The sequence below is a fragment of the Choloepus didactylus genome, chromosome 6 (genome assembly GCF_015220235.1).
Source record: "Choloepus didactylus isolate mChoDid1 chromosome 6, mChoDid1.pri, whole genome shotgun sequence".
In the NCBI taxonomy this organism is placed as follows: domain Eukaryota; kingdom Metazoa; phylum Chordata; class Mammalia; order Pilosa; family Megalonychidae; genus Choloepus; species Choloepus didactylus.
The window spans coordinates 31,742,359-31,755,495 of NC_051312.1; the positions used below are offsets into that span (position 1 = coordinate 31,742,359).

General features: G+C 37.4%; 1 protein-coding gene across 1 annotated transcript in view; it reads left to right on the top strand.

Annotated features, from left to right (window-relative positions):
- FNBP4 (formin binding protein 4) overlaps positions 1–13,137 on the top strand; it is a 40,486-nt gene that overhangs the window by 24,904 nt on the left and 2,445 nt on the right. The window contains exon 16 of the mRNA XM_037838484.1: positions 12,426–12,583. Coding sequence (XP_037694412.1) covers positions 12,426–12,583 — 158 coding nt within the window. The remainder of the gene's footprint in view (positions 1–12,425; positions 12,584–13,137) is intronic.

Below are 13,137 nucleotides of genomic sequence, written 5' to 3' on the forward strand. Positions count from 1 at the left end.
AGTTTTGTTGATCCTGAGTCTCAATCATTTTCCTATTTTCCATTTTGTTCATCTCCATTTGAATCTATTATTTCCTGCTGCTAGCTTTGGATTTCATTTGCTCTTATATTTCTATATGTTGAGACATAAAGTTTTCTTCTATTTTAAAGTAGGCATTTACAGCTATAAAATTCCTCTGAGCACTGCTTTTGCTGCATCTCATAAGTTTTGTGTTTTCCTTTTCATTCGTTCCGGGTATTTTCTGATCTCTATGGCCCATTGGTTATTTAAGAGTGTGTTGCTTAATTGTGAACATAATTGTGAATTTTTCAGTCTTCCTTCTGTTACTGATTTCTAGTTTTCTATTGTGGTTGGAGAAGATACTTGGCATGATTTCAAGTCTTTTTTAATTTATTGAGACTTATTTTGTGGCCCAACATATGGTCTATCCTGGAGAATGTTTCATGTGTATTTGAAGAATGTGTACTCTGCTGATACTGGGTAAAGTGTTTTCTATATATGTCTGTTAGATATAGTTGGCTTATAGCATTGTTTAACTCTTCTATTTCTTTATTGATCTTCAGTCTAGATATTCTGTCCATTATTGAAAGTGGTGTATTAAAGTCTTTATTGTTGTAGAGCTCACTTATTTCTTCTTTGAATTTTTTCAATGTTTGCTTCATATATTTGCATGCTTTTTTGTGAGGTGTATATATGTTTATAAGTGTTAATAGTTTCTTGATGAATTGGTTTTTACAACTTATAATGACCTTTGTTATAATAATTTTGTCTTGAAGACTATTTTGTCTGATATTAGCATAGTCCCCTGGCTCTCTTGGTTACTGTTCACATCAAATACCATTTTTCATCATTTCACTTTCACCTTTTTTGTCTTTGGATCTAAAAAGTGAGTCTTGTAGGTAGCATATAGTTGGATCAGTTTTTTGAGTAGCAGTTTTAATTACATTTAAAGTAATTATTGAAAAGAAAGATTTATTTTTGCCATTTTGCTATTTGTTTCCTGCATGATTATACTTTTTTTGTCCCTCGTTTCCTCCGTTAACTGCCTTTTGTATTTAGTTGATTTTTTTTGTATTTTTGTATTTTGTATCTTTTGTATTTAGTTTGATTTCCTTTTTGTTTCCTTTTCTGTGTGATTTTTAGTTATTTTCATAGACATTACTGTGGGATTACAGTTAACTTCCCGATTTATAACGTTGTTTGAGTTGATACCAACTTAGTTTCAGTAGAGTATGAAAGCTGCTCCTATACAGCTCCTTCTGAAACTCCACCTTGTTATTGTCACAAATTACATCTTCATTCATTGTGTGCCTACTAACATAGACTTAGAATTGTTTTATGCATTCCAATTTTAAATTATATAAGAAACAAAAAGTATTACATACCAATAATATTGGCTTTTATGTTTACCTATGCAGTTATCTCTGCTGGTGTTTGTTCTTTCTTTTATGGCTTTGAGTTACCTTCTAGTTTCATTTCAGCCTGAAGGATTCCCTTTAGCATTTCTTCTCCAGTAGGTCTACTAGCAGTGAACTCCTTCAGCTTTTGTTACTGAGAATGTCCTAATTTCTTCTTCATTTTTAAGGGGTTGTTTTCCCTGATGTAGAATTCTTGGTTGCCAGTTTTTTCTTTCAGCATTTTAATATCATCACACTGCCTTCTGGCTTAGGGATGTTTCTGATGAAAAATTGGCTGATAATATTATTGTGACTCCCTTGTGGTGACAAGTCCCTTCTTTCTTGCTGTTGCCAAGATTCTCTTTGTCTTTGTCTTTTGACAATTTGATTATAATGTGTCTGGGTGTGGGTCTCTTTGTGTTTATACTTCTTGGAGTTTGTTGTGATTCCATGTCTTTCATCACATGGAAGTTTTTGAACATTATTTCTTCAAATATTCCTTTCTCTCCTCTCCTGGGACTCCTGATTTGCATATCTTGGTACACTTGCTGGTATCCCACAGGTCTCTAAGGCTCTATTCATTTTTTTTTATTACGAACTTTAACATTTATACATAATAGCGATAGCTTTCAATGTACAATTCAACAAGTAGTTCGAGAGCAAATTTCAAAGAATGTCATGGGTCACAGTTCCACAACTTTAGCTATTTCCATTACTGTAAAATATAACATACATACAGAAAGGTGTTAACTTTCGATGTACAGCTCACCAAGAAGTAATATAGGTAATTTCAAAAATTGTTATGCATTACAGTTAAACAGTCTCAGTTCTTTCCCAATTATGCAATATGAGGTATATACAGAAAGGTAAAGACTTTGAAAGCACAATTCAATGAGTAGCTATAGAGCAAATTTGAAAGCATGTTGTAGGTTCAAGTTCCACCATGTCATTTACATCCTTCCAGCTATTCCAACACCCCAGCATCTATCTATATATATATATATATAAAGTTATAGCATTCATAGACCTTTGTTAAATCTTATCCTGTTTGTTGCTACCCCTTCCGCTCACTTAAATCTTTCTCCATCTTCAGGGGTGTCTAGGCAGTGAGCACCTTCACTTGTTCATATTGAAAGGGGGTGTCAACAATATTGGAAAGGGGGCTGCATCTGATTGTTGATCTTAAAGAGGCTGTTGCCTCTGGATTTTAGGACTTGTCTAGCATAGAAACACTGGTGGATTTAAGTTTCTGAGAGAGAAAACATAGTGAGTGAATCTTTTATAGAATCTCAGTTAGGAGCCTAGGTATTTTGGGACTACTTTTGGTAAGGGCATGGCATACTGTGACCATTTGGGATGTCTAGCTGGAGCTTGCATAAGACAGACCTCCAGGATAGCTTCTCACAACTCTATTTGTGATCTCTCAGCCACTGTGACCTCAGCATACCTTTTTTTCCCCCTTTGGTCAAGTAGGCATTTTCAAACCCTTGCTGCCAGTGCCAGGCTCATTCCTGATAGTCATGTCCCACGTTGCCAGGGAGATTCATTCCCCTGGAAGTCATGTCCCTCGTGGGGGTAGGGGTTAATAAATTTATTTCTCAAGTTGGGCTTACAGAGAGAAAGGCCACATCTGAGCAACAAGAGGTTCCCTGGGAGTGCCTATTACGCATAATTATAGGAGGGCTCAGCCTCCCATTTACAACCCTAAATTTCTCAAGAGCAAGCCTCACGTTGAGGGCTTGATTTATTAAGTAGTGGGTTCCTAATTTCACTTAATACATATTCTATCCCAAGGTAAACAGTCCGTTTCTTACATTATCTTCACTTAGTTGTACAATCATCATTCTCAACTGTAAACAATTATAATCCCAGAGCTCTTATCAGCTGCTAATTATTCATCCCTAGTGTTAGTGTAGTATTGGTAAGATATTCCTATTAAATATAATCTTTAATTTGTAATGTGTAGTTTTTCCATACCATCGGTTAACCCACTAAACCAGTGTCATACTTTATAAGTATATCATACTAACAATTATTTAGGTTTGTGATGCTACTCTGTGGGTTACATGCCTTTAAACAACCATTTACAAACACGTTCACCTTCAGCATATCACTGATACTTACAATCCCATTAACGAACCATAGTCACACCTGACTGTTTCCATACCATTAAGTTCACCCTCATTGTATCTGTACATATTAGATTATCATTCCCCCTTCACTAGTTTCTGACCATCTCTAGGACCTCTATCTTCTACATTATAAGACACATATGTTACATTTTTTCACGGAGTTCACATTAATGATAACACACAATTATCTCTTTTTGTGTCTGGCTTATTTCACTCAGCATTGTATCTTCAAGGTTCATCCATGTTGTCATATGTTTCACAACGTATGTTCCTTACTGCTGCGTAGTATTCCATTGTGTGTATATACCACATTTTGTTTATCCACTCATCTGTTGAAGGACATTTGGATTGCTTCCATCTCTTGGCAATTGTGAACAATGCTGCTATGAATGTCAGTGTGCAAATACCTGTTTGTGTCACTGCTTTCAGATCTTCTGAGTATATACCAAGACGTGAAATTGCTGGATCATAGGGTAACTGGATATCTAGATTTCTGAGGAACTGCCAACTGTCTTCAGAGTGGCTGTACCATTATACAGTCCCACCAGCAATGAAAAAGAGTTCCAGTTTCTCCACATCCTCTCCAGGATTTGTAGTTTCCGCTTTGTTTAATGGCAGCTATTCTTATCAGTGTGAGATGATATCTTGTGGTTTTAATTTTTAATAGCTAGTGAATATGAACATTTTTTCATGTGTTTTTTAGCCATTTGTATTTCCTCTTCAGAAAAATGCCTTTCATGTCTTTTGCCCATTTTGTAATTGGGCTGTTTGTACTATTGTCATTAAGTTGTAGGGTTTCTTTATATGCAAGATATCAGTCTCTTATCAGATACATGGTTTCCAAATACTTTTTTCGTTTAAGTTGGCTTTATAGTAGGCTTCAAAGTCAGGAAGTGTAAGTCCTCCCACTTTGTTTTTCTTTTTTAGAATGTTTTTAGCAATTTGAGGCATCTTTCCCTTCCAAATAAATTTGATAACTAGCGTGTCCGAGTCTACAAAATAGGTTTTGGAATTTTGATTAGAATTGCATTTAATCTGTAGATCAGTTTAGGTAGGACTGACATATTAACATTTAGCCTTCTGATCCATGAACAAAGAATATCTTTCCATCTCTTTAGGTCCCTTTTTATTTCTTTTAGTAAACATATGTACATATATGTGTAGAGGCCATTTACATTCTTGGTTAACTTTATACCTAGGTATTTGATTTTTTCAGTTTTTATTGCAAATGGAATATTTTCTTGGGTGTCTCTTCATATAGGTCATTTCTAATCTATAGGAACATTACTGACTTATGTGCATTAATCTTGTATTCCACTGCTTTGCTAAATTTATTAGCTCAAGTAGCTGTGTCATCAATTTCTCAGGGTTTTCCAAATATAAGATCATATCATCCGCAAATAATGATAGTTTTACTTCTTCATATCCAATTTGGATTCCTTTTCTTTGTCTTGTCGGATTGCTCTGGCTAGCACTTCTAGCACAATGTTAAATAACAGTGGTGACAGCGGGCATCCTTATTTCATTCCTGATCTTAGAGGGAAGACTTTCAGTATCTCACCATTGAGTACTATACTGGCTGTGGGTTTTTCATATATGCGCTTTATCATATTGAGGAAGATTTCCTTCAGTTCCTACCTTTTGAAGTGTTTTTATCAAAAAAGAATGCTGAATTTTGTCTAATGGCTTTTTCAGCATCTGTTGAGATGTATCATTTGATTTTTCCCTTTGTTTTGTTAATGTGTTGTATTACATTGATTTTCTCATGTTGAACCATCTGTGCATGCTTGGGATGAACCCCACTTGGTCATGGTGTCTGATTTTTTTAATGTGTGTTCGGATATGACCTGCAAGTATTTTGTTGAGAATTTTTGCATCTATCTTCATCAGGGAGATTGGCCTATAGTTTTCCTTTCTTGTAGCATCTTTATCTGGTTTGGGAATTAGAGTGATGTTGGCGTCATAAAATGAGTTAGGTGGTGTTCTAGTTTCTTCAGTTTTTTGGAAGAGTTTGAGTAGAAATGGTGTCAGTTCTCTTTGGAAAGTTTTGTAGACTCCCCCTGTAAAGCCATCTGGCCCAGGGCTTTTATTTGTAGGAAGCTGTTTGATGACTGACTGGCTCTTTACTTTTGATTGGTTTGTTGAGGTCTTCAGTTTCTTCTCTGGTCAATCTAGGTTGTTCATGTGTTTCCAGGAAATTATCCATTTCCTCTAAGTTGTCTAGTTTGTTGGCATACAGTTGTTCATAGTATCCTCTTATGATTTTTTTTAATTTCTTCAGGATCCTCAGTGATGTCCCCCCTCTCATTTATTATTTTGTTTATTTGTTTCTTCTGTCTTTTTGACTTTGTCAGTTTAGCTAAGGGTTTGTCAATCTTGTGGACCTTCTCAAAGAACCAATTTTTGATGATGTTTATTCTTTTGTTGTTGTTGTTCTCCATATCATGTATTTCTGCTTTAATCCTTACTTCTTTTCTCCTACTTGCTTTAGGATTAGTTTGCTGATCATTTTCTAGCTTCTTCAATTGTTCCATTAGTTCTTTGATTTTTGCTCTTTCTTCCTTTTAATGTATGCATTTAGAGCTATAAAATTTCCTCTCAATAACGCCTTTGCTACATCCTGTAAGTTTTGATATGTTGTGTTCTCGTTTTCATTCCTCTAGATATTTAGCTATTTCTCTTGCAATTTCTTCTTTGGCCCACTGATTGTTTATGAGTGTGTTGTTTAATCTCCAGATATTTGTGAATGTTCTAGATGTTTGGTAGTTATTGACTTCTAGTTGCATTCTTTGTGGTCAGAGAGTATGCTTTGAATAATTTCAATATTTTTAAATTTATAGAGGCTTATTTTATGCCCCAGCATATGATCTATCCTGGAGAAAGTTCCATGAGCATTAAAGAAGGATTTATATCCTGGTTATTTGGGATCTAATGCTCTATATATGTCTGTTAGTCTAATTTGTTTATGACCTTGTTAGGTTATCGATTTCTTTATTGGTCCACTGACTGGTTGATGTATCTGTAGGAGAGAGTGTTGTATTGAAGTCTCCCACGATTATTGTGGAAATGTCTGTTGCTTCCTTCATTCTTGCTAATGTTTGTCTCATGTATTTTGGAGCACCTTGAGTGGGTGCATAAGCATTTATGATTATTTCTTCTTGGTGAATTGTTCCTTTTATTAGTATATAGTGTCCTACTTTGTCTTTTATGACATCCTGGCATTTAAAGTCTACTTTATCTGAAACTAGTATTGCTATCCCTGCTTTCTTTTGGCTGTAGCTTGCATGGAATATTTTTTTTCCATCCTTTCACTTTCAATTTCTTTGTGTTGCTGGGTCTCAGAAGAGTCTCTTGTATTCAGCACACTGATGGTTCATATTTTTTAATCCATTATGCAAATCTATATATTTTTAATTGGGAAGTTTAATCCACTCACATTCAATGTTATTGCTGTGAAGGCAGTTCTTGAATCAGCCATCCTATCCTTTGGTTTCTATTTGTCAGACCTATTTTTTCCCTTTCTCTTTTTATTTCCTTTAAGTTACCCTTACTAAAACTCATCAGTTCTGTGCCCTTCTCCAGACCACTCTCTCCTTTCTTTTTTTTCCCTGCTGATAGAGCTCCCTTTAGCATTTTTTATAGGGCAGATCTCCTGTTAACAAATTCTTTCAGCATTTGTTTGTCTGTGAAAATTTTAAGCTCTCCCTCAGTTTTGAAGGAGAGCTTTGCTGGATAAAGAATTCTTGGCTGGCAATTTTTCTCTTTCAGAATTTTAAATGTATCATACCACTGCTTTCTCACCTCCATAGTGTCCGCTGAGTAGTCAATACTTATGTTGTTTCCCTTGTGTGTGGTGAATTGCTTCCCCCTTGCTGCTTTCAGAACTTTCTCCTCTTCAACATTTGACAGTCTGATCAGAGTATGTCTCAGAGTTGGTTTATTTGGATTTATTCTATTTGGGGTTAATTGGGCATCTTTGCATATTTATGTCGTTTAGAAGAGTTGGGAAGTTTTCCCCAACAATATCTTTGAATACTCTTCCTAGCCCTTTTCTCTTCACCTTCAGGAACATCAATGATTCTAGTATTTGTGCGCTTCATGTTGTCCATCATTTCCCTGAGATCTGGTTCAAATTTTTCAATTTTTTTCACCATTTGTTCTTTTGTGCCTTCATTTTCCATCTCTCTATCCTCAAGATTCTTCTGCCTCTTCAAATCTGTTATGTATCAAAAATATTTTTAATTTGATCAACGGTATCTTAATTCTGTAAGATCCACTATTTTTTTTTAATTTACTTTTGCACATTCTTCTTTATGCTATTCTAGAGTCTTCTTCATGTCCTTTGTATCCTGAGCATGATATTGATGTTTGTGTGTACTTCTTTAATTTCCCCAAGCTCTGTGTCTACTCTGGCTTTTTGATTTGGACATTTGGGGTATCCATATCTTCTGATTTCTTCATATGCTTTATAATTTTCTGTTGTTTTTGGCCTCTTGGCATTTGCTTACCTTGATAGGATTCTTTTACGATATGCAGGGTTATTTGAACATTTATCTATAATTTAGTGGAGCTACAGCTTGGTGGAGTGCACTTTCTCAACCTACCAGCAGATGGTGCTCTTGAGCTATCTTTTGCTCTCAAGCCAGTTCTCCCCAGCTTTGTCTACACACTGAGTGGGGTTCCTAACCACGTAGAAGTCCAATCAATGCACCAATTGTCCGTGTGCACTGGGGGCTGTCAGCCCTGTGGGTGTAGGGTGGTGCCCTGCAGTTTGGCAGGAAGTTCACTCCAGGACACAGTGGTCCTGGTCATTTGCAGGGCTGCTGGTGGAGTACTCTGGGGCTGCAGAGCTACGCATCTCACCTTCCAGCTCAGGTGCCCCGCAGTCCCTGTTTTCATGCATCCACGAGTCCCTGGGATTAGGGGAGGGCTCTTGGCACTTCGTGAGCCTTACCTCTAGGCTGTGTACACCATAGGCTTCCATGGAGGAAGGCTGGATACCATCTCAAGCCTGCCATATCCCAAATTCTTTCAAGCAAGCTCCTAGCCATGGGGCTGTGAGGGGTTATCTCCCAGCCAGTGGCAAAGATGGCTGCATGGGTTGTGGGAAACTGCCCCCTTCTGCACTCGTCTGCCTGCTCCAACTGTTAATCCCTGGTATGGGCGCCCTTGGCCGCAGGTCTGTGAAGGGTTATCACCCAACCCAAGTGGTGAGGAGGGTTTCTGGGGCGTGGAAAGCTGCTCTCCTCCACGCTCATCCGCCACCTCTAACCGCCCATTCGCCGGCAGCGTATGAATGTAGAAGTCCTTGCACAGCCAGTGGAACCCTGGAACTGCTGTTCCGGAGTGCTTTCTGTCCTTTACCTAGTGTTTTCCATGGAGGAGAATTTTGCTCTGGCTCTCCTAATCTCCCGTCTTCCTAGAAGTGTCTGTTCATTTTCAATTCTTATTTCTATATTGATACTCACTTTGTTGAGACTTTGTTCCCCTGGTTTCCTTTAGTTCTTTAAGCACATTTAAGACAGTTGATTTATGTAAGTCCAGTATCTGTGCTTCTCAGGGATAGTTTCTGTTCATTTCTTCTTTGAGTGGGCCATACTCCTGTTTCTTTGTAAGTCTTGTAATTTTTTTGTTGAAAACTGGACATTTTTACTATTATAATGTAATGACTTGGGAAATCAGTTTCTTCCTCCTCTTCTGGGAGGAAGTAGGGTTTCGTTTCCTGCTGTGAGCTATAGCTGTTCACTTGGTGACTATTCTGAAGTCTCTTTTTTTGTGGTGAGCTTGTGCTTTGACGGAAACTTCCTTGAATGCCAAGAAAGAGAAATCTCTCCCAGTCTTTACATATTGGCTCTGTGTTGGGGCAGTCCTTCACCACTTAGCCAAGCTATTTACAATTCTGCATTTGCCTTCATTTCCTGCTTGTGCTGTACCTATAGATCAGCCAGAGGTGAAAGCTTAAAGTCTTCCTGGGTATTTTCTGCATATGGGTCTTACCCTGGGCATGCACATAGCTTTCTAAGTTGCCTAGTATACTTGGGTACTTTTTAATGCTCTAATTTCCCTAAGAAACTCTCTTCCCCAACTTTTCTTCCCAGGCTTTTGGTGCTCTGTTATTTGTCTGAAATGCAATCTATTGCCCAGGTGGCGGCAGGACATTCATTTGCCTTAAACTGTGTTTCTGAGTAATGCCCACTGCTTTTTTGCCCTGAGTGAGTTCCAAGTTAGGTGAAATAAAAGCAAGTACCTTGTGTCAGTCCCACAGGTAGCCCCCAGGCGGATTAGAACAAGCAAACACCGCAGTTCTTTGAGAATAAGGTCTGCTCTGCTTCCCCCAGAACCAAGGGGACTGTCATCTTCAAGACCTCCACTGAGCCTGAAAAGGGGTAGGGCAAGGGCAAGTAAAAATGCTGCGTACCTTTCCTATTGTTTTTTAGCTACCTTTTTCTTGTTTTGCTTATACTTGGTTCCTGTAAACCTTTGATTATTTTCCATAATTCTAATTCTGACAGTTTCTTTGTGATTTTCAATTTTTCTGTGGAAGAATGGACCCATGGAGTTACCTGCTCCACCATTTTCACTGATGTCACTACATGTTTCTGAATCAAACAAGTTGGTACCATGGTTCCAGAAATTATTTGGAAATGAATTAAATGTTACAAAAGTCAGGAATGGCATTTTGGACAATATTCTGAACAGATTGTTCTTGAAATGCCTACTATACCAAATATAGTTATTCTGAGCCCACCATACTGTTTAACACTTCCCTGCCTTTATATGAGTTGCTTTGTAGAAAGCCATTCCCCTCTTTGACCTCCAGCCCAACAACCATTCATTCTTTACGCAGTCAAATGTCAGGAACAACCAGAACTCATTTCCTCTGTGAAACCTTCTCTGGTCCTCTTCTTCTGCCTCAAAAAGAGGTAATTACTTCCTCATCCATTGATTTGACAAGTAATTTTTAAGCCAATCATGCTTTTACTGCTCATAAATAATAGTTTTGAAATTCCAGAGTGCTAAGATAATACATCATTTCTACATGCCTGATATCAAAAACAATGACCTATAAAATATATCCTTAATACTTCTAATGTATTATTTGGGACTAATGTATGTTTTAAGTCTTTTGCCCAAGAACTTCTTGTGCAGCTTACTAGAAAATAAGCTAGGAAAAAAAGGAGTTTCTAGCCATTCACCCTTTATTTCTCTGACTTCAGTGTTCTATTAAAAATGTGTTCAAATGTGATAAGCATCCTGATACATAACTTCTAAACATAAATTATTTTCCCATGACAGAAATCACATGTGCTAAAAATCCGCTTAACACCACAGAAAATGTAAATGAAACAGCAATGACTATGAGTAGATGTGTGATTTTCAGCCATTTGTTTGCAGTTATTAAATGAGATATTATACCCCAGTGAGCCCTGTATGCTCACATGGCCATTATTAATCATCGTATTTTTACTCGATTGGTCCCAGGCTAACCCAGAATGATCTGTGCTGGGATTTGTTGGAGGAGTGTGTGTGCAGTGGTTCAAGTTGTGCCAAAGGCGAAATGACAGAATGGAATATTGGTGGGTGTGTGGAGCTGAAGGTATGACTGAGCAGGATAGATGGGCATTCTCTTCCCCAAAAAATTAACAACTTTCAGTGACAGTCAAAACAGGGTATCAGGCAGGGAATCACATAATATAAAAAGACAGAAGATGTTGAACTTATTTTCTCGGATCTTTGGGGAACTTATTCACAAAATCTGTTTGTGTCAAGTGCAGGCAAGAAGAACATTTGAATAGCCATACCTCACGTGAGCACAACACTCAGTCACAACCACCATTTGAGCTCCTCCTTGTCACACTTACAGTGTAACCTAGTCAGATCTTCAAGCACATGGTTCTGTTGCTCTTCAACAACAAAGAGATAAAAATTCGTCGTCGTTGTCTTAATACGGTGGCTTTCTAATTTCATGTAAATGATAATAGACAACAAGAAGTCTATTTTGAATGCATGCTGTGTGTCAGGTGCATGCTGTGGGATTCAGCAGGAAATCAGGCAAAATGTCTACTTTCATAGTGCTTCCTTCTGATGGGGGTAAGGGGTTGACATGTAAGCAAATAAATACGTGCTGGGTGCTTTGTAAGGGCAGTGATGAAAATAAGCAGTGTTAGAGGATGGAGAAGTCTTGGGGAGGTGGTGCTATTTCAAATAAGGCAGTCAGAGAAGGCCTCTTTGCTAAAGTGACTTTGATCAGAAGCCTGAAGGTAGTGCAAGCCTTGGGATATATTGGAGATTTTCAGGAAGAGGGAACAGTAAGTGCAGGGTGGAAAAGCACTAACATACTACTTCTAAATTTTTTATATAGTTCAGTTTTGCAGCTATCACAAATATTTTAACTACAAAAGTACATGTTCATTATAGACAATTTAGAAGGTGAAGATAAGCCAAGAGAAGAATCTCATTGCTTCTTTCCTATTTTTAATGGTTGCCATTGATTTTGTCGCTCTTTCCAAAAAAGCTGGGCCTTTGTTTCTCAGCTCTATTTATCACTTGATTTGAACACTGCATCTGTTTAAATTTTAAAAAAGGAAACACTGTAATTCTGAAGAGATGAGGTAAGGGTGACAGAATAGTAAGGCTAAGGAAAATTTTCTGACCTGAATTCATAAAACATCATATTTGCAGTTCTTTAGAATTTTTACCATGCTTTTTGGTTTTGGCAGAAATTTCTGGCAAGCGGCTTAGAATGGTATTCACTTTTTGTCTTCCTGTTCTTTTGATTTTAAAGTCCACTTATTCCATAGAACTTAGGGAAAGATTCTGCTCTCCCAGTTTGGAGGACTGAATCTTTCTGCTTTCCTTATTTTATATACCCTCTGACCTTTATCCTTTGTTCTAGGCAAAAAAGAGTAAAACCAAAATGCCATCTCTGGTAAAAAAGTGGCAGAGTATCCAGCGTGAGTTAGATGAAGAGGAGAATTCTAGTTCCAGTGAAGAGGACCGGGAATCTACTACACAGAAACGAATTGAAGAGTGGAAACAGCAGCAACTGGTCAGGTATAGAAAAGAGATTACAGATCAGGGTGGTTTGTTGTTGTTTTACAGCAGTCATATTCTTGAAATTACAATCCTTAATTTTTGCTATTCTTTATAAACTGTTATCTATAAAAAATTTTAATTCATAATGTTTATTTCCCTGGACAAATCATGGTCTAGCCTTTTTTCAAAATCAGAAGTATCAGTTGTAATACTTTCTAGGCAAAGGACTGTCTTAACTCTGTACCAGGAAAAAGAGTCATCACCATTGACCATCTAGATCCAAGGGACTCTATTTTTTATATTTTTAATTTGTTTTACAAATAATTTACAGAAGTGAAAATAAAGGAAAGGGGGAACTCTTGATTAGGAATTTTAACAGGAATTTAAACATAGCAAACCCAAAGTTTTTAAACTCACTGTCCTCCCCCCAACATGGGACATGACTCCCAGGGATGAGCCTGGCCCTGACATCATGGGATTGAGAAAGCCTTCTTAACCAAAAGGAGGAAAAGAAATGAAACAAAATAAAGTTTCACTGGCCAAGAGATTTCAAATACATTCAAGAGGTCATT